The sequence below is a fragment of the Neophocaena asiaeorientalis genome, unplaced genomic scaffold, assembly GCF_003031525.2.
Source record: "Neophocaena asiaeorientalis asiaeorientalis breed wild unplaced genomic scaffold, Neophocaena_asiaeorientalis_V1.1 scaffold515, whole genome shotgun sequence".
In the NCBI taxonomy this organism is placed as follows: Eukaryota; Metazoa; Chordata; class Mammalia; order Artiodactyla; family Phocoenidae; genus Neophocaena; species Neophocaena asiaeorientalis.
Window position 1 is genome coordinate 2,424,255 of NW_020175829.1, and position 25,119 is coordinate 2,449,373.

General features: G+C 34.1%; 1 protein-coding gene across 2 annotated transcripts in view; it reads left to right on the forward strand.

Annotated features, from left to right (window-relative positions):
• The window catches only part of POLK (DNA polymerase kappa), a 73,381-nt gene extending 49,311 nt beyond the window's left edge, over positions 1–24,070 (forward strand). For both annotated transcript variants that reach the window (XM_024732776.1, XM_024732777.1), the window contains 10 exons: positions 3,863–4,016; positions 7,735–7,974; positions 9,140–9,264; positions 10,579–10,745; positions 13,124–13,156; positions 16,338–16,434; positions 18,794–18,965; positions 20,692–21,651; positions 22,147–22,189; positions 22,424–24,070. In XM_024732776.1, the coding sequence (XP_024588544.1) occupies positions 3,863–4,016; positions 7,735–7,974; positions 9,140–9,264; positions 10,579–10,745; positions 13,124–13,156; positions 16,338–16,434; positions 18,794–18,965; positions 20,692–21,651; positions 22,147–22,189; positions 22,424–22,508 (2,076 nt within the window). In that variant the 3' untranslated portion in view covers positions 22,509–24,070. The remainder of the gene's footprint in view (positions 1–3,862; positions 4,017–7,734; positions 7,975–9,139; positions 9,265–10,578; positions 10,746–13,123; positions 13,157–16,337; positions 16,435–18,793; positions 18,966–20,691; positions 21,652–22,146; positions 22,190–22,423) is intronic.
• Positions 24,071–25,119: the final 1,049 nt, after the last annotated feature.

Below are 25,119 nucleotides of genomic sequence, written 5' to 3' on the forward strand. Positions count from 1 at the left end.
AACTCTGAATTGCCTTAATTATAACCTAAATTAACTTTAGCTATTTTTCTGTTAATGTGCAATGTACATTTTCTTCTAGAATCACCTTCTATTTATAACCTACAGAATTAATTCCAAGTCATTAATTCCAAGCTCTTTTCTGAGTAAATTTTTTATCAATGTTTTTAAACAGTAACAAAATTAACTTATTTTGATTAGCTTCTCTCCTTGCCCCATAATCTAGGGAAGGTGCTTATGAGCATTTAAGATCCAGAGGGTGTAATCAAAGAAAAAGGGGAATAATCTATTGCTTTGAAAAGGTTCTCTGAAAAATAAAGATTTGATGATTCACTAAAATTGCCTAAACTGTCATATATGAAAAACTGCCCTTTTCTCTAATTGTGGTAACAGCTGGACTATCATGGCACTGCTAAAACTTCAGTCATAAATTGAAATTTTAGTATATGACCTCAAACATTTTTAGACTACTGTGGCAAAATGCAGTGCGTTAAAGCCTACTGTCTGGATTGAAACACTTAAAAACTCTGGCCTCCCACTTATTACCATTTAGTCTCATAAATTGTCTTTAGATTCGCTCTTCTTGTTTGTATTCCACATTTCCCCTAGCAGTGAAACCTCCCCCAAATCAAAATGATACTCCACCCCCAGTTTTTTTTAAGTTTTAAAAAATTCTTTGAAAAACAGCCTGTGAGAGCAAGTGCTTTTGTGCCTGCATCTGCAGAGGTGGTGGGGAAGGGGAAGCAGGTTCACACAGGTTACTGCTTATCTGTTTTACTGTATTCTTAAGTAGAGATAAAATGCCAACCATAAATATTATGAGCTTTTTTTTTAAAACATCTTTATTGGGGTATAATTGCTTTACAATGGTGTGTTAGTTTCTGCTTTATAACAAAGTGAATCAGCTATACATATACATATGTTCCCATATGTCTTCCCTCTTGCGTCTCCCTCCCTCCCACTCTCCCCATCCCACCCTTCCAGGCTGTCACAAAGCACCGAGCTAATATCCCTGTGCCTTGCGGCTGCTTCCCCCCAGCTATCTACCTTACTACGTTTGTTAGTGTGTATATGTCCATGACTCTCTCTCGCCCTGTCAAAACTCACCCTTCCCCCTCCCCATATCCTCAAGTCCGTTCTCCAGTAGGTCTGCGTCTTTATTCCTGTCTTACCCCTAGGTTCTTCATGACATTTTTTTCCCTTAAATTCCATATATATGTGTTAGCATACGGTATTTGTCTTTTTCTTTCTGACTTACTTCACTCTGTATGACAGACTCTAGGTCTATCCATCTCATTACAAATAGCTCAATTTCATTTCTTTTTAAGGCTGAGTAATATTCCATTGTGTATATGTGCCACATCTTCTTTATCCATTCATCCGATGATGGGCGCTTAGGTTGTTTCCATCTCCGGGCTATTGTAAATAGAGCTGCAATGAACATTTTGGTACATGACTCTTTGAATTTTGGTTTTCTCAGGGTATATGCCCAGTAGTGGGATTGCTGGGTCATATGGTAATTCTATTTGTAGTTTTTTAAGGAACCTCCATACTGTTCTCCATAGTGGCTGAACCAATTCACATTCCCACCAGCAGTGCAAGAGTGTCCCCTTTTCTCCACACCCTCTCCAGCATTTATTATTTATAGATTTTTTGATGATGGCCATTCTGACTGGTGTGAGATGATATCTCATTGTAGTTTTGATTTGCATTTCTCTAATGATTAATGATGTTGAGCATTCTTTCATGTGTTTGTTGGCATTCTGTATATCATATTATGAGCTTTTAATAAGTTTGAAAATCCTCCAAAGACTTTGTAAGAGTTTTTTTAACTTCTACTTTAACTCAGTAAAACTTCTGACAGTATGACAATGAGAACTAAATTGCTTTTAGTTCTCTTTAGTTATTTACATAAGATGGAGAAATCTTTCTTCAAATTCAATCAGGATCTAACTAGTTTATTTGCAGATGACAAATGGATTCTTATCTGTAAATGAACTACAGTGCAAATTCACTGATTATAAATGCATTAATATTTATGGCTTGGTTTAAACGTGTAAGAAAAAGGCATTTTCGTTTTATCCAAAAAGAATGGAATAGCTTTAACTGCTCTCCAAGCCTAAGTGCTTGATTTTTACTGGAGTCTGTCTATTTTTGTTCTTAAAGCAGTATCCTGTGTAAAGGAAGTTAGTGAGTGTTCATTGTCTCCAGAGAGTACTTCTCATTCAGAGTAATCTTAGTTGGCTGCCAACTACAGACATTCCAGAGTTTCATTTTCACTAGAAAGATTCCATTTGAGCACATTGTAGAATTGGTTTCTTCTACAAGAACAAAGCTAATTAAGGTACTCTCTGAGTAAAGCTTGGCCAAGTTTTATGCCACCATTTTCTAAAATTACCTTTGACTCAGCTGTTCATAATTATATTAAGCTAAAATGCTTTCTTTTTATAAAGCATCAAAAAAAATTTTCTCATGATAAAGCAGACAGCTTTTAAACACTAGGTGAAACATAACATAATTCAGCAAGTATGTTTTTCTAATATACATATTATTTTGGCAACCAGTTCCTCTAACTTCAGCTAATACTTAAGTGGTTAAAAAAAACTTTCATATAATAAAACTATCTTATATAAAAGGCATTTCTGGAATCATGCAGAGATTCTGATCTCTTTACATATTTCTTTTATCCCAAGATGCAACTCCAGACTTTTCCCCATCATTTAATATAGACACAGACTTACACTACAGATTTTGTCATCTTTTCCATTCTAAATCCTGATTTTTGTTTTCTGAATGGATACATGCATTAGTGTGTGTACTGAGTGAAGTTTTATGGACATTTTATAATTAATTGGAGTAGAACTACTTTCTAAAGCAACATAATACCTTCATGTAAGATTATTCCTTTTTAAAATGAACAAAAACGGGCCTTTCTCACCTTCTGAAATGACCCACACTCTTGTCTGTGGAGTGTGTTTCTCCCAAGGCCGCTCTCACCTTCTGAAATGGCCCGCGCTCTGGCTGTGGAGTGTGTCTCTCTCTAAACAAGTTGACTTGGGGACTTCCCTAGTGGCGCAGTGGTTAAGAATCTGCCTGCCAGTGCAGGGGACATGGGTTCAATCCCTGGTCTGGGAAGATTCCACATGCTGTGGAGCAACTAAGCCCATGAGCCACAACTACTGAGCCTGTGCTCTAGAGCCCGCGAGCCACAACTGCTGAGCCCATGCGCCACAGCTACTGAAGCCTGCAAGCCTAGAGCCCGTGCTCTGCAACAAGAGAAGCCACCGCAATGAGAAGCCTGCACACCACAACGAAGAGTGCCCCCGCTCACCACGACTGGAGAAAGCCCGCGCCCAGCAATGAAGACCCAACGCAGTCCAAAAATAAATAAATAAGTAAATAAAATTTTAAAATAACTAACTAAATAAATAAATCCACTTCTTACCTAAGAAAAAGAAGAACAAAAACAATAGTAAAAGGTATGGGAGAGCAGGATCCTATTGTTCCCACTTCTGCTTTTGACTTGCCACCTAAAATTATGTTGCTTAACCATTTTTTCTGGGCCTATCAGAATGATGTCGTTGTTTATTTGAATCACTTATTATATATAGATATAGGTGGCTAAATAGAGATTGAATCAAATGAAGCTATTTCATGGTCTTCTGCCTTTGTGATCTACTTTAATACAAAAGAGAATTTGGACAAACTTGCCCTAGCAGTAAATTATTTATTCTCTAAATCCATGAGCTATTGATTATAGAATCCTTACTATAGTTGCAAAGTAAGACTATTAATGTTTCTTATCAGCTGTATGTGGCACGTTTTACTTTGGCAGCAAAATTAAACCATTTTGTTCCTTTTGAAGGTTAAGGAAATACTTGCTGATTATGATCCCAATTTTATGGCCATGAGTCTTGATGAAGCCTACGTGAATATAACAAAGCATTTAGAGGAAAGACAAAATTGGCCTGAGGACAAAAGGAAGTATTTCATCAAAACAGGGAACTCTCTAGAAAATGGTAAGCAATTTATTAGAATACTCAGACTAAAAACAAACAAAAAATCCTTTGAATTAACCAGTTAACTCATTAGGATGCATAGGTGCAGGACTAAATATAGCTTTATTATGAAAAAGTATTAAAAATTAAAAATCAGGGAATTCCCTGGTGGTCCAGTGGTTAGGACTCCACGCTTTCCACTGCAGGGGGCACGGATTTGATCCCTGGTTGGGGAACTAAGATCCCACAAGCTGCACGGCACAACCAAGTGGGTTTTCTGAGATAAATATGTGGAATGCCACTTTTAAATCAAATGAGATTGTTAAATCTCGAGACTTTAAGAGTGTGCGGAGTCCCTAAACAAAGTAATTTCATAGCAGTTTTTTCCGTAAGATATAACTAACCAGGGGTTGGATTGCCTTGAATCTGAGGAGGTTCTTTGTTTATAGTGGCCTTTTTATGTAGCTGTTAATAGAAAATAGATTCTTTTTTAATTAGCCTCGAACATATCAAAATATTGGATGGGTTTTTTTTCTTTATTTCCCAAATTTTCTATAATCTGTTTATACAGTGATTGCTGTTCTTAACCTTGCCGAAATTAATGACTCCCCAACTCCCTTCTTGGCCTTAGATCTTATTTTGATTCTTTTTATATATAATGAAACAAGTTTATGACCCCAAGGTTTTTTTCAAATGAGCCCCTTATTACCTACCCAAAACAATGCCAAAAATCATGCAGATAATACATGTACTGTTTTCAGTCCTCTGTCAGAGGTGTGATTACTTCAAATGCCAGCACTGCCCTGGACCCCTGAGCAAAGTTCACCTGGATGAAAAGGTAGAAATAGAGGGTTTGCTCAAAACCCATAGCCATGTTTTATGTGTACAACTCATTAAGTGCTTCAGAGGGGACAAGCTGTGGTGGGGAAGCTCTTTGTAACTTTCCCTGAAGCAAAAATGGTAGATCCTCAATGCCATAAAATTCTAACTTTACCATTGTTTGGGGCTCACATCTTTGGAGCAAATTTAGTATGGACATTGAATCATAATTGTATTACCTTACTTAGAGCTCTAATGGCGTAGGTCTCTCTCTTTAAGAGAAACATTAAACAATAAACAAACATAACTTCTGGACACAGAGGCTTGGAGCAAAAGGTTTTTTGCTCTTAGTATAACTTTATTGTTTGAGGAAGTGACACACAAAGTCTAATGTCGGGCTTCCCTGGTGGCACAGTGGTTGAGAGTCTGCCTGCCGGTGCAGGGGACACGGGTTCGTGCCCCGGTCTGGGAGGATCCCGCATGCCGCGGAGCGGCTGAGCCTGCGCGTCCGGAGCCTGTACTCCGCAACAGTGAGAGGCCCGCGTACCGCAAAAAAAAAAAAAAAAGTCTAAGTCACTTTGCTTAAAATCTTATTTTGTTAGTTCCTTACTTTTCACAGGAGAAAGGAGGGGAGCCATTAAATAGTTATGTCAAAGCATCCCCTGAGGGTGTCCTATAATAACTACTTTCACAATATGTTATAAAAAAATTATATTGGGACTAAGGTAAATGTTTTCATTCTCTACTAATGTTCTTTTCATTTACTATATGTCCACACTTATTATGAGGATGTGAATTTTTAATATCGTTGCTTTTAACATTTATTTATGTACTTTCCTCTTCATGTATTTCATATTCTTAAGCAATTTAAATAGTTTAACTTTTTTTTTTTCATATATAAGTCCCTGTCGGCTGGACTTTCAGGCATGTCTGATTTCACATTATGCCCAGAGAAGCTGTCAACAGTGAGTTGGAGTCGTGGCAGGTGGTTGATATACCTTCCTCTAAAGTCCAAGGGATTTTTCTGCTGTTTGCCCCTTTTCTAAAAGGCACAGTCTGTAAAGAAATAAAATAATAATAATTATTATTTTATGTTTATTCTCTCATAAATCTAGATGGTGCCAGGCAACGTAAAAAACTAAAATACTGTACTGTATACTTTTTAGCACTTGCCATCCAGATGGGATCTTAATCCTACTGTTTCAAATTATAAGAAACCTTACTTTTATATGCTGATCACCTCAGTTATGAGGCTTATAAAGATATTTCTTTCAGAAAGCAAATAAGAAACCACTTCAGCGGTTGGTTGCATAGCCAGGCCTCGCAGAGAAGTAGACAGATTGAAACGATAACTACACCATTCAGCAGCGGCTCTAAACAATGAGCCTGAAAACAGCATGCTTTGCTTTCTGCTGTAGTGTCCTGCGATCAGTGGCTCCCCTGAGGGCAGTGTGATAGAAGCATGAGGTACAAAACATGGCATAAGGAACTGCCGAAGGAGGTTGTGAACGTGCCTTACGTGGCCTGCAGGTTTTCCGTAGCTCTTTACCTTGACTTTCACACATCTAGTTGGGAACAAGAGGGTCCAGGTAAATACCATTTCAGCTGTGCCTTAGTCTTAATCCCCCTGAATTGCTCTGCATTTTAAAACCAGATAATGGAAAATGAAAGGAACTAAAGTACATAAATAACAGCTAGTGTAAGTTTGAAAATAAGGCTTGTTTTGTATATGGCCTGGGAATTCAGGTTTGGAAAATACCTGTCTGTAACTTAATTCATATTGCATACTTAAAAATTTGAAACTAATTAGGTGTCTGTCATTTTATTTATATTATCTTTATAAAATCTCTTGAAAAGGCCATCTTCATTTTTTAAGTATATGTGTCTTGAAACTAGAAATTTAATTTTTGCATCTGTATTTACCTTAATTTGGAAAACATTTATATGTAATAAAATTATGAAATGGATGAGAAAGCTCTGTTGTTAATCTTAGTTTTTATCAATTTTACACTTCAACTGATTTCTCCTCCATTAAGCCCGGAAAGTAAAGTCTTCAATGGATTTGTTCATAAGGACATTTTTAGTATCTGTATAGATGTAAGTGTATTTCACAGTTCATTTATGAAAAATGCAACTAAAATGAGATAATAACCAGATTAGTTTTTTTACTTTACTTTTTAATATTAATATTAGTTTACTGCCTTTTGATAATAACGAAGGCTTCTCGCTCTTAAACTTGGACCATGGTTAATCTGATTAGACCTTAAGAATTTATATATTTAAAGAAATATGACTTCCAGAAGTAATTTCTATTGATTTCAGATGTGCTCTTAGTAAAAGTGATACTTTATAAACAAACAAGTCAAAATTAAAATCAGCATTTGAGAGAAGAAAATTCAGATTATTTAACATTTGAAAAGTTCTTCCTTGAATGAAAAAAATTTTTAGGCTTTTTTCCCCCTCCAAAAGCAAAATTTATCTTTCAGGCATAATTGCTCTGTGTTGCTTAACACCTTTTTCCTTATTCCTAAATTCTAATTTAAGAAGGTTCTTTTTTTCCTCTAGAGATGAGTAAAGGAAAAAAACCTTTCATCTTTTTGAGAAAAAAGTACTGTGAATCTAATTCCAATTCTGGGTTTCAATTAATTTCAGTACAAAAATTAGTGAGATTTACATAAGATATTTCGTTTTAAAATGTATACAATGGAAATGGATAATATTCCTTTTAAGAAAAACTTAGAATCAGTGTTTTCTTTGGTAAACAGTTAAAAATATAAATGCTAACATTTCTGACCTTGGTTCTTAGAAAGCAAACTAAACTAGATTTGTTTTGTCTTTAGAAAGACTGTAGGAAAACCTAATTTATGAAGTATGTACTTTTTAAAATGAAGATGAATTACTGTTGCTGTTTATAATTTAGATAAACCAGGAAAGGAAGTTAATAAACTGCGTGAGCAAGAACGATCCATCTCTCCTCTACTTTTTGAAGATAGTCCTCCTGATTTGCAGTCCCCAGGAAATCCTTTCCAAGTGAACTCTGAAGAACTGAATAATCTTCAAATACTCCAAAACTCAATTGTTTTTGGAACATCAGCTGAGGAAGTGGTAAAGGAAATGCGTTTCAGAATCGAGCAAAAAACTACACTGACAGCCAGTGCAGGTACTTAAAAGGATATTGATGGTTCCAATAGTTATAATTTTCAGACTAGCTAACATAGTGTAATATTAGTAGTTTCTCACTATAAAGTGTAGAATAACATTTTACTTAGCTGTTTTTTTTATTAACTTCTGACAATATACCTATTCAGAATACTGTGAACCTATAGGTAAATTGGAATTAAGCACAAAAACCCATGTGTCCAAAGCAAAAACTTATCATAAATCTCATGTAGCTATCTTTTTTGAAACACAAAATATATTTTAATTGGTTTTGGACATAATACTTTGTTTTCCCTTTGAAGACTTACAGTGCAAGAGAGACCACAGATGTCCACACAAAATATGGATGAGACAGGAAAAAACACCAACTAGCAACATAGCAATCTAGGATCATCTGGTGAAGGGAAAAAGAGCTTTACATATGCCAATAACTCATGAGGGTATCACTGTGTCTTAGCATAGAAACTGATATTCAGGAGGACCCTAGATTATCTTAAGAAAGCCATATTATGATTGGGTTAGTCTTTTCTTCCTATGCCAAAGCATGAGAATAAGTAATAAATTTTAGAAAAATGTGTATAAAAATTGAACTATTTGATGATCATAGTTGAATATGCCTATTTCAAGTTATCTTAATCATTAAGACACCTAGAAATTATAAAACACCTCTCTGAAAAGGGGTAATTTGCTTTGTGAGTAGCATAAAAAGGATACACGCATTTCATTATCATTGTTTTAAATATACTGGAAACAGAATCTTTGATTTTTTTTTTCTTTATGTGGATAATCTATACAGAAGACCTTTTCAAAGAGTAAACATCCATCCTAAATTATATTCTCCATCTTTTCTGTAAGACAGCCCTATATTCCTACTAAATATAGTAAGTAAACTAATAATATCACTTAAACTCAGAAATTACTCTTAGACTTTAAAATACCATGGAGATTTAAATATTCCTCATTTCTGCTGCCACAATAACTAATACAATTCCTTTTCCTAAAACCATAGCAAGCCCTGGGGAAATAGATAGTAATCAAATGTTATTTTTAAAGTAGCATTCCACATTTCAGATTTTTGCATTTAATTTTTTTTCTGTGTTGTTATCACATATTTTAAAATCATACATATCATGTTCTTTGAGTCATCAGAGTGTTCTTCTTTTAAGGCATTGCACCAAATACAATGTTAGCGAAAGTATGCAGTGATAAGAATAAACCAAATGGACAATACCAAATTCTCCCTAATAGACAAGCTGTGATGGACTTCATCAAGGACTTACCCATTAGAAAGGTGAAATTTTATGCAAAATTTGTCATCTATATATATACTCGGTGTTCTGAAGAAATACTATTTAGGATGATAGTAATCATTCTTTCAGAAACGTTTTAAAATGATAGCTAACAAGCAAGAATGATAATGGATGATTTAATTAGGACTTGAAGAAATCTTTCTATGAAATCCTAAAAGTGAGGTTTAGGAAGCTTGTCTGTTGAAAAGTTTGTTGAAAAGATTTAGAATTTTAATTGTTTTTGACCAGAAAAAAAAAACCCAAATACTTTACCATCTTTAAAATGGTAAAATGATTCCTCAGGGATTATAGAAAGGGTATATTTTATTATTTTTTACAGCTTCTAGATTATTCTGTATATATATGCTTTTTAAAAAATAATAATTGTACTATACACTATTTGATGTTCTAGGGCTTGCTTTCCTGACTCAGCATAATGTATATTAGTGAATCTAAATAAACATTTTCAACACTCAGAAGAAAGTCTATATCAAGATATATAATGTATAATGACTACTGAATAGCTTAGTATATATAAGATATAGCTATAAAGCAGTGTTTTCCAATGTATTTTTAAGGTATGAATGGGTGTTCTGTTAAAAAACGTTCTGGGGTCAAAGAACTTTGGAATGTACCACCCTTGGTGGGTCACAAGAGATATTAATTTATTGAAGATTCATAACTCTTACAGTAAAAAAGTTCATTTAAAGTTTGTTTATCCTAGAAACAGACTGATTGTTACAGAGAACAAACTGGTGGTTTCCAGAGGGGAGGGGGTGGGGAGTTGGGCAAAATAGGTAAAGAAGATTAAGAGGTACAAACTTGGAGTTATAAAAAAAAAGTCATGGGATGTAATGTACAGTATAGAGACTATAGTCAGTAATATTATAATAACTTTGTATGGTGACAGATGATTACTAGACTTATTGTGGTAATTGATTCATAATGTATATAAATGTTGAATCACTGTGTTGTACACCTGAAACTAATATAATGTATGTCAACTATACTTCAGTTTTAAAAAATTAAAAGGGAATAAAAAGTTGTTTATCCTACCATTCCCCAAGTTTATATGACCACAGAACTCTTTTTTAAATGCTTTTTAAAAATTCCATGAAATTAAAAATTTTTAATTTTCATGGAACACTAGTTTAGGAAATATAGCCAAAAAGTACTAAAGCCGTTCTCTTGTGTGACTTTTGAAACTAGGCACATTATTTATACCTTTTATTAGTTATAAAATATATGATGAGATTATAATATCACTTCTTATCTTAATTTCAAAATGTATTAATGATAAGTTGATTCTTTTCTAGGTTTCTGGGATAGGAAAAGTTACAGAGAAAATGTTGAAGGCCCTTGGAATTATTACTTGTACAGAACTATACCAACAGAGGGCATTACTTTCTCTCCTTTTCTCTGAAACATCTTGGCATTATTTCCTTCATATTTCCCTGGGTCTAGGTTCAACACAGCTGGCAAGGTATCTGTATTTATAATTATTCTGCTTTTTTTTAGCATTTGCTGAAATAACAGTTTTCACCATTGAGATAGAGACTACAAGGATAACATGTTTTAAATTTCTTTTAGGCTAGCTCAATTCAGAATATAATTTTTGAATAGAGTCAAAAGATTGGATGTGAGAGAAAAGGAAAAGAGGAATAAAAAATCACTCCTAGGTTGTTGGCTACAACATTTGGATAGAGGGATAAGAGGAATGATGGGTGCTTTCTTTTCTGTACCTGCTTTGTTCTTTGTTCAGAACGTAAGAATATTGGTGATCAGATTGTGGGGGTGAGAAAGATGGCTCATACTGCAGAACTCACCCTTTAAAGCAAGTAGACTTAACGATTCGTTGAAAGCCTTCATGAACTACCTGTATTTCTTCTCTTTTCCAGATTTGTAAATGATTCATTCATTCAGTACTGAGTACTTTGCATTAGGCACTGTTCTAGGCACTGGGGATAATAGCAGTAAACAAGACAAAGTCCTGCCTTCATGGAGTTTGCAGAGTAGTGTGGGAAATAAAAAGTAACCAAATAAACAAATGGAGAAAGTAAGGCAGAGTGGGGGCGCATAGATGTTGACTTAGGGGGTAAGAGATGGGGTTGGCAGCGGTTCTCCAGAGGCAGAGACCTGAAGGGGCCAGCCATGCAAAGATCTAAGAGAAGAGGAAACGGCTAGAGGAGAGGCTCTGTGTTTCCTCCCTGCCACTCTTTCATCCAGGTCTTAAAAAGAAGGATCCCAGAGCTAGAAGGGTACACTGTTTAGGGTGGGTGAAAAGAAGGCACTAGAAACAAGAATGAAAATTAACACTGGGCACTATTTTTACGATTTTGTTATCATCTTGTTAGCCTGCCCTCAAAATAACTCTTTTATATTCATATAGTTAAACTAAAGGAAAACAAGAAGATTACTGAGGAGGCATGTAAAATAAGTTTGATTAACCAATTAGACCTGCTATATCTTACAGAGATTGCAAGGCATGTGCTATTATTTTTCTCATCTCTCCATGCTCCTCATTCTTTCAAGTCCAGGTAGCTGACTTTGATCTTGAGTGGATATAATGAAAGATAAGAGAAAGACATCACAGTACTATAAATAATCCAGTACATGAAGGTGATGAGAAATAAAACTTTCTTCTTTAATCCAAAAATTATCCTCTTTTTATTTCCATAGTGCTTGAAAACAATACAGTTTTTAATATAATATAGCACATATTAACCTGTGGTAGAGATGCAGATAATGCTTTTAAGTAAAATTCATAGGTAATTTTTAACCATATAAAATAGCAAATTTACCTTCCCTTCTATCAACATTCTCTGTTTCCCTAATTTGCTTTATTTTTTAATCTGTAGTACTTCTCCCCTTCTAACCTGTTCCATATTTACTGCTATGTTTATTTGTCTCCCTCCACTAAGATATAAGTTTCTTTATAACTATTTTTTTAACATTTATTTAATTTACTTATTTGGTTGCACTGAGTCTTAGTTGTGGCAGGCGGGCTCCTTTGTTGTGGCTTGCAGGCTCCTTAGTTGTGACATGTGAACTCTTAGTTGTGGCACGCATGTGGGATCTAGTTCCCTGACCAGCGATCGAACCCAGGCTCCCTGCATTGGGAGCATGGAGTCTTAACCATTGTGCCACCAGGGAAGTCCCTAAAATATAAGATTCTTAAAGTCAGGCACTTGGTCTGTTTTGTTCATTACTGTTATCTCCAAGGCCTAGAACAGTGCTTGATTCATAATTGGTTTGTGAAATATTAGGAAAATGAATAATCTACATGTCATTTCAGCTTTTTGGTTTTAACTGCTCCTACCAGAGCAGCTAGAATCCAACCAAACTAGGTGGTTCAGATTCCCAACCATCATCCTATTGCTGTATGGCAAATTTTGACTGAGCTTCTATAAAGTGGTATAAGTGAATAATAAATAGGCTATTATTAATGTACTAGGCCAAAAACTAGATAATTGATACTAAATTATTTAAAATTTAATTATATCTTATAACTGCAAGCCATTATGCTACTACCTTCTGTTGTTTTTTGTAAGTTGTGATTTTTTATATTCAGGCTTTTAATAGAAACTAATTATAATATCATCCTGTTTTCAAATTTGTTGTCTTTGATAGATATAGACTTGATCCATCACACATGTAATTATATTAGCATATCTTTCTACATTCTTTGGTGATAGTTTTATTTTTAGATTAAAAAACTCACTGTGTTGCATGATGTATAACTTTTAATCTAAAACATTGAGATCTCTAAAGGGTAACTGATGTAAAATCATCTTGGTTGACTAAAAGAAACTCAGTCTTCTTTGAGAAGGCAAATAAAAGCTTTTTTTTTTTAATTTCAAGGGATGGAGAGAGGAAAAGCATGAGTGTTGAGAGGTAATGTTTTGTTACTAATTATTCATAATTTGTATTATTTTAAACTAATTTTTAATTTTTAGTAAATTTTCACTGAAATTTAAAAATCTATTTGCAAACCAAGTAACAATTTTCATCAGTTGATACTCCTACAGTAAATATTCCAGTGCAATACTTTATTATCTTTGCTTGCTGTGCTCTCAATGGGAAAAAATTTAACTGCAGTTATTTTTTTAAATGTTGGTTTTGTTCCTATTCAGTGAAAACCAAGCATTTTAGGATTCTAAATCTTAATTTATAGGCTTATTTATAAGAAAAATTATACTGAGTAGTTATTTGGGAAATTTAAGAAATGATGATGGAAATTCTTCCTGAAGTTCTTCAAATATTGGTGAATAACCATAGACATCAAATAGTAAGATACTGATGAACAAGAGCTTAGAGGTGATCTAGTTCAGTGGTTTACAATCTTGTTTGAAGTCAAATGAAATCTTGATGGAACCTTATTGTTTTGGGAAATATGTCATTGTTTGAAAAGTCCCTCGCTTATCTCCTCAAAGAACCAAAGTTCCACTAAGACATTTAAGAACCGTGGACCTAGTTTAAGGTTGTGTTCATTTTGCACATATATTATTCATGATCTGAAAAGCTGAATGACTTTTTTTTTTCATTTTATTTATGTTTTATACAGCAGGTTCTTATTAGTTATCTATTTGATACATATTAGTGTATACATGTCAATCCCAATCTCCCAGTTCATCCCACCACCTCTACCACCCCCCCTTTTCCCCCTTGGTGTCCATGTTTGTTCTCTATTTCTGCCTTGCAAACCAGTTCATCTGTACCATTTTTCTAGATTCCGTGTTTATATACGATATTTGTTTTTCTCTTTCTGACTTCACTCTGTGTGACAGTCTCTAGGTCCATCCACATCTCTACAAATGACCCAATTTCATTCCTTTTTATGGCTGAGTAATATTCCACTGTATCTATGTACCACATCTTCTTTATCCATTCGTTTGTGGATGGGCATTTAGGTTGCTTCCATGACCTGGCTATTGTAAATAGTGCTGCAATGAACATTGGGGTGCATTTGTCTTTTTGAATTATGGTTTTCTCTGGGTATATGCCCAGTAGTGGGATTGCTGGATCATATGGTAATTCTATTTTTAGTTTTTTAAGGAATCTCCATACGGTTCTCCATAGTGGCTGTATCCATTTACATTCCCACCAACAGTGCAAGGGGGTTCCCTAGAAAAGATGAATGACTTTTACAAGACAACACACTCAGTAAATGACTGATAAAAATTGTTTTAGGCTGTGATTTACATAAAAGCAGTCAAAGGAAAAGAGGGGAAAAAAGCATCCAAAAGTGAGATAGTATCGTCCTATTTAATGATTTTTTCTTCTATTTTGTCTTGTTATTGAGAACATTGCTTGCTGTACAAGAATATTAATATTAACTAATATTAATATTTCTTAAGAAAGGGCCATCAAACCAATAGAAAAAAGTGAACAAAGATCTAATTAGTTAACAGAAAAGATGGTACAAATGGCTTTATAAACATGTGAAAATAATCTCAGTCTCCGTATAATTTAAGAAATTCAGATTGAAAATTCTCTGAGATAGCATTTTTCACTAATTCAGTTGGCAAAGATGCACACTCTATTGGCAAGACTATGGGAGTGAAAAAGCTATTAAACTCTAAAGGAGGGTATACTAGTTTCTTATTGGTGGTATAACTAATTACCACAAATTTATTCTCTTACAATTCTGAAGGTCAGCAGTCCTAAAATTAAGGTGTCATCAGGGTTGCATTCCTTCTAGAGGCCCCAGAGGAGAATCCATTTCCTTACTAAAAGCTTCTAGAGGCTTCTTGCATTCTTTGGCTCATGGCCCCATTCTCTATCTTCAACTCTCACATTTTGTCTTTCTTTGACTCTTACCCTCCTGCCTTCTTCTTACAAGGACCCTTGAGATTACAGTGGATATCCTACCTGGATAATTCAGGATAATCACCTCATCTTAATTTAACCACATCTGTAAAGTTCATTTCACCATGTAAAGTACTAGATTCTGAGAGATAAGGATTTGAACATCTTCAGGGACCATTATTTTGCCTACCACAGGGGGCAAGCAATTTGGCAGTATCTACCAAGATCACAGATACACATGTACTTTGATCCCACAGTTCTTTTTCTAGGCATACATTCCACTGGTGTAATCACATGTCATTTTACATGTATACATGGTTATGCACTGCATTTTTTTTTGTGATAGCAAAAGATTGGAAATAAGTTTCTACAAATAGAGGATTGGTTAAATGATCTTACATCTTTAAATTAGAATTTATGCTGCCATATATAAATGAAATTATTTATTTATAGGGAACTCTCACCAGGATGAATGAGAAAAGCAAAGTGGTAAATAATGTATCTAATATTCTACTGTTTATATAGGGGAAATGTTTGCTTGTTTGCTTTTATATACATACAGTATTCTAGAGGAATAAATAATGAATAGGAAGCTGGCAATATTGGTTGCCACTAGGGAAGAGAACTGGGTAGCTGGGAATAGTTAGAAGCAGGACTTTTCACTGAATGACTATTCAGGGTTTGCTCGGGCTTTTTTACTGGTTACCCCACTCTCTCTTTAGTGTCTTTATGTTAATATGACCTTTCAATACCCTTGTGCGGATGAAGTCACAAGTTCTACATTTAATCTTACCAGCCCTCCATTTCCGGTTGCCTATTAGATGACTTTATGTAGGTGCCACGAACCAACCCCTTAAATCTACTTGAAGATAATTCGCTTACAGAAAATACACATGCAGTAATTGGAATGTTGTTCTCATTTGTACTTTCTTAAGATAATCCTCTGTAGCAGAGTCTGTATACATATGTATCCTAATGTTTTGTAAGTTTTGAGGGCATTATCCTTATATGTTGGTGACTTTAATCATCTTTTAAAACATATTGTAGAGAGCAAATGCACCTTTGCTAATCAGTTTAGCTATAAACAATCTCCCATTATTTAAGAAGATCTTGGATGTTTTTACTTAATCATATCTTAGTTCATCTGAAAACTTTGTACTGTAGAAAATATAACTTAATGCTAGGCCATTTACATGTACTATATCATTTCTAAAGTATACTGAATTGTAGTTTACTTTGTGCACCAAAATCATTCTTGCCTTTCTAGGACATTCAGTGAGATAAGTAAAGCAGAAGAACAGTACAGCTTGTGCCAAGAACTTTGCAGTGAACTTGCTCAAGATCTGCAGAAAGAAGGACTTAAGGTACTTCATTTTTATGCAGTGTTCTTAGTTTTCTAAATTGTTAATAATAAAAAGCTACCTTAAATTTTTAATAATAAAAAGCTACCTTAAACCAAGAGTTAGATTTTGCATTTAAATACAAATTGGGATGTGTCAGAAAAGAGAATTCTTGTCTTCAATAGAGACAAATTGAATTCTGACCCTTATCTGAGGCCTATGATGAGGTCATTTTATGAGAAGCAACTTATGAGGTTGGAGTGATTCCAGTATAATTCCAGAGAAGTTTATATTACCTTGGGAGTACATTTGAATAAGTTCAAAAGCAGAGTTATATTGGCAGTAAAGAATAAGGGATAGGGAAGAATTTCCCTAGAACTGTGCTTGTTATAAATGCCTTTCCAATTATCCTTTAATGTCATTGTCAGGTAGACAGTGACCTTCTGGAATAGGCATTTTGTTTCAAGGCCTTAATCCAGGTTGCTTAACACATTGAGAACAAAACCTGGAAGGCTTTGAACTTTGTATTGTATAATCTTCACTCACAACAATCCATGTTTAGTATTTTTCCAACATTCTCAAAACAGAGGTAGGGTTATTACAAAGTATAATACAAAAGCAATAAAAAGTTATTACAAAGAAAGGGATATCTGATGAATATTTTCTTATAATCCTTCTCTTTTATACCTTAAATATATAGAGAGTTCTTTTTTAAAATTTTTTAAGTAAACTTTTAATTTTAGAATCATTTCAGATTTATAGAATAGGTATAAGGATATTATCAAGATTTCCAGTTTCCCTCATTATTAACATCTTATATTATCATAGTACATTTGCAAAACTAAGAAACTGACACTAACACATTTCTGTTAACTAAATCCAGACAGTATTTTTGTTTTACCTGTTTTTTTCCATTCATGTTCTTCTTCTCTTTGTTCCAGGGTTCAGTCCAGGGAACCACATTGCATTTAGTTTTCATGTCTTCCCAGTTTCCTCTAGTCTGACAGTTTCTCTGTATTTCCTTGTTTTTCATGACCTTGACAGTCTTGAGGGATACTAGCCAGGTATACTGCAGAATGTCTTCCAATCTGGGTTTGTCTGATGATTTTCTTATGATTAGACCAGGGTTATAGGTTTTTAGAAAGAATACCACAGAAATGAAGTATCCTTCTCATCACATCCCATCAAGGTATATGATAGCCACATGATATCACACGTGAGAATAACCATCCTCACTTGGTTAAAGTAGTGTTTGCTAGGCTTCTCCACTGTGAAATTACTACTTTTCCCTTTCCATACTCTGTTCTTTGGAAGTGAGTCAATAAGCCTAACCTACAATAACAACCTCCAGGAGGTAGCAAAATATACAAAACAAAATTTACTGTTTTAACTTTCTAAGTATACATTTTAGTGGCATTAAGTACATTCAGATTGTACAACCATCAACACTTTTGATCTCCAGAACTTTTTCATTATCCCAAAGTAAAACTGTATCCATTAAGCAATAACTGTAAAGGAGTTCTAACACGTAAATTTAACATAATAGCTGGCATATAGTAGGCACACAATAAGTGTGAGCTGTCCAGAAGATCTTTTCAATGAGGTCCCTTCAGAAAGATTTTTTTTTCCTATCTTTTTAGGTACTGAATTAACCTCAAAAAAGGATTCAGTAAAAAGAAAAGTAATCAGTTAACTTTGCCCTTTATATAAAAGTCTTTTATAAAAAGTCAGTTGGGGAGGGAAGTAATAATTACTGACTAAAATGGGATTTTTAGATTACTTATGGATTTCAGTTACTCTTTATGACAATTTTCATTACCATGGTTTTTTTTTTGTAATTGTAATAGTTAATATTTATTGCCATTTAATATACGTCAGGCACTGTTTTAGGGTCTTTATTTAATGAATGTTGATCTTTAACATTGAATGATCTCAACCCCAGAGAATTAAAATTGTAAGTTTAGTGTTTTGTTGTTATAAGACCTGTCAACTAGTGTGTCATTGGAGTTCTTCCTTCCTAGAAATTTCTCTTATATAGAAACTATTACATGATGCAGTTGACAAACACAGGGAAGGGAGTGTGGATACGAAAACTCTATGATCAGCCCCTAGACCATTATAGATTGAGTCATTATTTTATAACATAAGCCAAAATTGTGTTTTTGCTGTCTTTCATTACTGTTTTGTTTAGGCACAGCGGGTAGGGCAACAACTCCTCCTCCTCCTCCAAAAGCTCCACATTACCATGTTTTTTTGTAAATAATTGATTATACTTCCGCACTCTGTGTACACAAGAGACCTTTCTGAATTTTTCTATCCTGTAAAATAACTTTTTTCTGGAAGTTAAAGAGCCATATATAATAATGTATTCTGTTTGTTACAGGGTAGAACTGTTACCATTAAGCTAAAGAATGTGAATTTTGAAGTAAAAACTCGTGCATCTACAGTTTCATCTGTTGTTTCTACTGCAGAAGAAATATTTGCTGTTGCTAAAGAATTACTAAGAACAGAAATTGATGCTGATTTTCCACATCCCTTGAGATTAAGACTTATGGGTATGACTTTTCTTTACTTGTTTTTCCTTAAATCTGCTAGACTTTTCCATAGAATCAACTTGGGAAATATTCTTACCTCTATTTTATTTCTTAAACCTGTTTAGGAAGTTGTACTTATGCTACTGCCATTTTTCTTGATTCTTAGGACCTGATGCATGTGAAGCCACGATCATTAGTTTAATTCCAGTAAGAACCAGTTAAAGTCGTTCTTTTCCTTACTACTTACTGAAATCCTTGGGGTTAGGTATCTTTCAAAATTTTAAACTTTTCAGATTTTAGAAAGCAAATTCACTGCATGTTGAGTATATTATATAATACTCCTTTGGGATCTGAAGCAGTGCTTCATGATCAAACACATTATTATTTCTGTAGGAAAACAAAAAAATATTCACACTGAGTTGTAAAGACTCTAAATAGTCTCACACCAATCTTGTCATCAATTACCATTTGTTGCTTACAATTTTCAGAGCTTTTTGGATTTCAGAATTACAGATAAGGGATTGTGGCACTATAAAACCACATTTCTAGCCATCACATGGTAAAAAAAGATAAATAAACCATGTTTCCAAAGTGAACGAGTGAGAGAATGTTTACGGATAAGCACTCCAAATGCCAACTTTACTGCTAAGAATGCGTCATTAGCCATACTTTCACATATGAAAAATAGCACACACTGAAGTCAATTTGAATAAAGTATGTTAACTAAAAGAGCTAAAGAGTGGATGTTAATAGCAGCTTTATTTATAATTGCCAAAACTTGGAAGCAACCAAGATGTCCTCCAGTAGTAGGTGAATGGAAATTGTGGTATGTCTAGACAACAGAATATTATTCAGCACATAAAAGAAATGAGCTATTGGAGTAGAGGGTGGGGGAGAAGAAAAGAAATGAGCTGTCAAGCCATGAAAAGACATGGAGGAAACTTATATACAGTTTATTACAGTTTATTAACTGAAAGAAGCCAATCTGAAAAAGCTACATCCTGTATGATTCCAATATATGACATTCTGGAAAAGGCAAAACTATGGAGATACTAAAAAGATCAGTGGTTGTCAGGGGTCGGGGGAGGGAGGAATAGGCAGAGCACAGAGGATTTTTAGGGCAGTGAAACTATTCTGTATGATGCTATAATGGTGGATACATGTACATTGTACATTTGTCAAAACCCAAAGAATGTACATCAAGAGTGAACCCTAATGTAAACTATGAACTTTGAGTAATAATGTCATGTCAGTATAGATAGATTGTATAGGTTCATTGATTGTAACAAATGTACTACTCTGGTGTAGGATGTTGATAGTGGAGGAGGAGTGCATGTGTGGGGCAAGTAGTATATGGGAACTCTCTGTACTTGCTACTCAACTTTGCTGAGAACCTAAAATTGCTCTAAAAAATAGTGCCTATTGCAAAAAAGGGAGCTAAAGAATCTATGCAATTGACTCCAATTAGTTACTCGATATTTAATGGTATCATGTGTCAGGTATTAACTGAAAGACCTATATAATCATGCTAACTCCAGTAGATACTTACTATTTAGTATACCCAGCTTTATGAAGAAAGTTAATTTCTACTCATAATACCACTTTGAAAAAGCATCCTTTAATTCAGAAAATACAGTGTTGCTTATTATTTCTGGCTAAACAGCCTTTTTCATATATGTTATAATAGTATTATGCAAAATGCCTCTATTGAATTTGAAATGGATTAATTATGGTTGGTTTAATTTAGGGGTGCGACTATCTGGTTTTCCCAATGAAGAGGAGAAGAAATGCCAACAAAGGAGCATTATTGGCTTCTTACAGCCTGGAAACCAAGCCCTGTCAGCCACCAGGTGTATACCAGAGAAAACTGACAAAGATCAGTTTCTAAAACCTCTAGAAATGTCTCATAAGAAGAGTTTCTTTGATAAAAAACGATCTGAAAGGAATTGGAGCTACCAGGACACATTTAAATGTGAAACTGTAGATAAACAAAGTTTACAGACATCACAGTTCTTCCACGTTTTAAAGAAGAGGATGAGTGAGAATTTAGAAACATTGGAGAATTCAGATAACTGTCATATATTTACTTGTCCTGTTTGCTTCAGGGAGCAAAGAAGCATCAGTCTGGAAGCCTTTAATAAACATGTAGATGCGTGTCTTGATGGACCTTCCGTCAGTGGAAACTCTAAAATGTCCTCACGTTCACATGCTTCCTCTACAGAAGTGAACGAGAAAGAAAATGTACATGATTCTGTTTCTGTCTGTGAGAAGCAGGATTATGAAACTCATCAGAAGAATACAGAGATCACATCAGTAGATTCTGTAGACTTGGCAGAGACTACTGGTAATCCATCTAATACAGAAGGTGTAGATGCGCTAAGTAATAAGCACAGTGAAGAGGAATGTTCTAGTCTTCCAAGCAAATCATTTAATATGGAACACTGTCCTCAGAATTGTTGCGCTGTGTCACTGGAAAATGAAGATGTTGCATCATTAGGAAGGAAAGAGCCCCTACAACCTTATTTATATGAAGTGATCAGTGACCAAGTCCTCGTTTGTCCTGTTTGTAACCTAGAACAAAAGACTTCAGATCTTACCCTATTCAATGTGCATGTAGATGTTTGCTTAAATAAAGGCATTATCCAGGAACTGAGAAAGGATAAGGTTAATCCAGTTAACCAACCCAAAGAAAGCACCACAAGTACTGGTAAGTTTACAGTTTACATAGTCCATGAACGCTGCCATTTAGGAAAATGTTAGTTACCTTAACGGTGGGTTAGAATTAGCTGAAGACATTAGATTCTAAATTTTGGGAAACCTCTGGTTTGGGCTTGATTTAGCACAGAATGAACTTAATGGTTTAGGGAGCTGAGTGATCTAATCAAAACAGAAATTCCTTCAGAGAACACTTGCCAAGGCACAGTGGTAACTTTACTATAATTATATAGCCAAAAAGTCTCTTTAACTTGTTTTTTGGTAGTTCCAACTCTAACCCAACTTCAAAATCAGCTGTAATACTAATGAAACAAGTAAATTACAAAGAAATTATGCTATACATTAGCTTCTGGTATATATAAATTCGAACAATGTAGTACTAAGGAGGTTTTTATTATCTTTAATCAGTCAACCTTAACTCTTTAAATTTTTAGAAAGCTTTTTAATTATTTCATGTCATTCATTGTGGAATTTCTTCCCTCTAAAGATAACTCAGGCAAAATACAGAAGATTGGAACAAAAGCAAACAGGTATGGCTAATTTGAGTTTTAATAAAGCTGGCTGTGAAATTGTTATATTTTGAGGTCTGATTTTTAAGAAATGTTAAAATTTGCTTTTAGAAATCATTAAGTAAAAGTTTTAAAATCAATTATTTGCATAAACAATTTTTTAAATCTCTTCATGCATTTTATTATTTTATATTTTTTTGTTTTTTGTTTTGTAGTTCTTCATGCATTTTAATTGCATGTTCTTTTTTATTCCAGGCCAGGACTGATGACAAAGTACTCGGCATCAAAGAAAACAAAACCAAACAGTCCCAAACACACCCTTGATATATTTTTTAAATGAACGTTGAACAGTTTATCATTAATTTTTGATTGAAACTTGTTATTTTATAATCAATGAATGTATTCTTCCTCATTCCAGGCTTACAGATTCATTGAGTGAAAGGCAAGTGCAATAAGCCCTCCCCAAATGACATTTCCTTTATATGAATTTGGAATATATACTAATTTACTTCTGTATATTTTTTTGATAACAATGAGAATTCCACTTCCATTATACTTCAATTGGAAATCAGTCCTGTTAGAGATAATTTTAAAATGAGAAGTTAGGAGTGGGATCAGGAAGTGATTTCCTTCTTTATTATGTTTTATAGTGAATATAAAAACTTACATTTATAAGGGCTCTCAGAAGTTCAGATAAACCTATTTTAGCATAAGAATTTTTCAGCACTTAACCACTTTGTTGGCACTGGACTGCTATGTTTGATCTTAGTATCTTCTACAACTTTGTATAATTATACTTTAGCTCCTAGTATCTTCAGATACCTCATGAACATTCATAATTAATACTCATCTTAAGTTCTATGAAGAGCATTAGCTTAGCAGAACTAGCATGAGTGGTTTTGTTACCTTCAGGAAAATAATGTCACAGTATTATTTGCTGTGTTAAAAGAATTTTTGTAAAATATGATTATTCATTTGATTTTTTTTAATTTAAAATTTCTTTATCTAATGAATAAGCACTTGGTTCACTTTAAAAAAGATATTTAGTCTAAGATTCAAGGTAATTATTTTCTTATCTAGGACTTTTAAATAGCAATATTTCATTTCTTGGCAGTTATATTTGTACTTTACACAAATCTGTAAAAAAGGATAAATTGTACACTCACTTCATTTTTATTATGACCTTCTGGAGAAGAATGTGCAATTCAAAAGATTAATGTGTGTTAAAACACCTCATTTATCTTAGTTATATTTCTATCATGTTTTCATTAATATTCACGAAAGAAGACAGCTTAACAGTAGTTAGCTTAAGTAGTTGTTCCAAATATTTTTGTGCTATCAATAGAGGAGTTTTTATCAAAAAAACAATTATTTAATTGAAACATGAAGATGGAACCCATTTTCTATTACTGCTTTAAGGAACTGAATCTTTTGTTCTCATATTTTTGTTTCTTTTCATATTTTATAGCTCATTACCTAAATGTATAAAGACAATGTTTCAGGAGTACCGTAAATTAGGATCTCGCACAACCTTTGGCCAAAGTGGTAATTGGACTTTAAATTACTAGATGGATTAAAATTAGGCTTAATTAAGTTTATTAACATACGAATGTCATGCCTAATATTATTATACGCTATGGTTAATACCTAGTTGTAGAGCTACGCTTCTTGATTGTGTGATTTGCTTACATTAATTCTCTACAAAATTAAGTTCAATGAAGCACTGATTTAATGTATTGAAAAGTAGATAGAACCATATTTGTTCTTTTCTATTCTATCTTGTTTCAAGTTCATTTTATTGTGTTTTCAACATTAGAGTGAATACTAAATTATTTTCACTTAGATGATTCATTTAATTGAATGTTATCATTTAGTAATATTTAATAAAAATTTAAAATGAAATTTTAAATGTTTAATCTTTAGCCAGTAGAAATGGTTTCCTTACTTTTCCACTCTTTTCCCACCTCTGTTGCTTTCACTCTTATTTTCTTTGCCCAGAATTTTCTCCACATCCCTTTCTGTTTTATCTAATAATCCAACTCATTTTCTTTTTATTATAATTTTGTTTGGGGGCATTAAAAGAAAATACAACAAAACCACAAAGAATAAGCACCTATAATCTTACCTATTTAGAGAGTCAGAATATAGGGAACCACCTGGGAGAACATATTTGCAACACATGTAATTGGCAAAATACTAGTATCCAGTATATATATAATCCAGAATATCTAAATGATTCCTATGAATCATTAAGAAAAAGACAGACAGCCAATAGAAATTTGGACAAGTCTTTAGATGGCACATTACATAGAAAGAAATCCAAATGGCCAAGAAACATGAAAACATCCTCAGCCATTTTAGTAATAGGGAAATGAAAAAAAACAAACAAACCACAAAGAGGTATTGTAATACCTTTCCCAGATTCACAAAACTGAAAGGATCCAATGATATTAAGTTTTGGTGATGATATGGAGCAATATGAACTCTTACTTGAAAACAATCTCTTTGGAAAACGGTTTGTCCTTCTTCAGTAACTCTGAAGATGTGCACTCTCAACACCCCAGCAACTGCACTCCCAAATATACGCCTTTGCTGGTTATCTTCCATTTGCCCTCCTGATTTTACTCTGTGCCCTCCACCCTGCTTTAAGTTCAGTGAGGCATCATGGCAGCGGGCAGCCACTGCAGTAGGTTTCAGGGAGGAAAGAAGATGAAGTTGTTTATTTATTCCCTCATATACCTTTTTGAAGAATCATGTCAAGCTGGCTAAGTCCCTTGACGAAAGGTCACAACTTCTTCATATGTCATTTTCTGCTCTCTCTCCAGGTTCTGATAATCCTTTCCTTGCCCTCACCCCCTCATCCTAGGGGTGGCAACAGAGCCTTGCCCTTACTAGCCCTGAGGTGCTGCCCTATCTTTTGTGGTTTCCCCACACCCTGCCCACACCTTTGT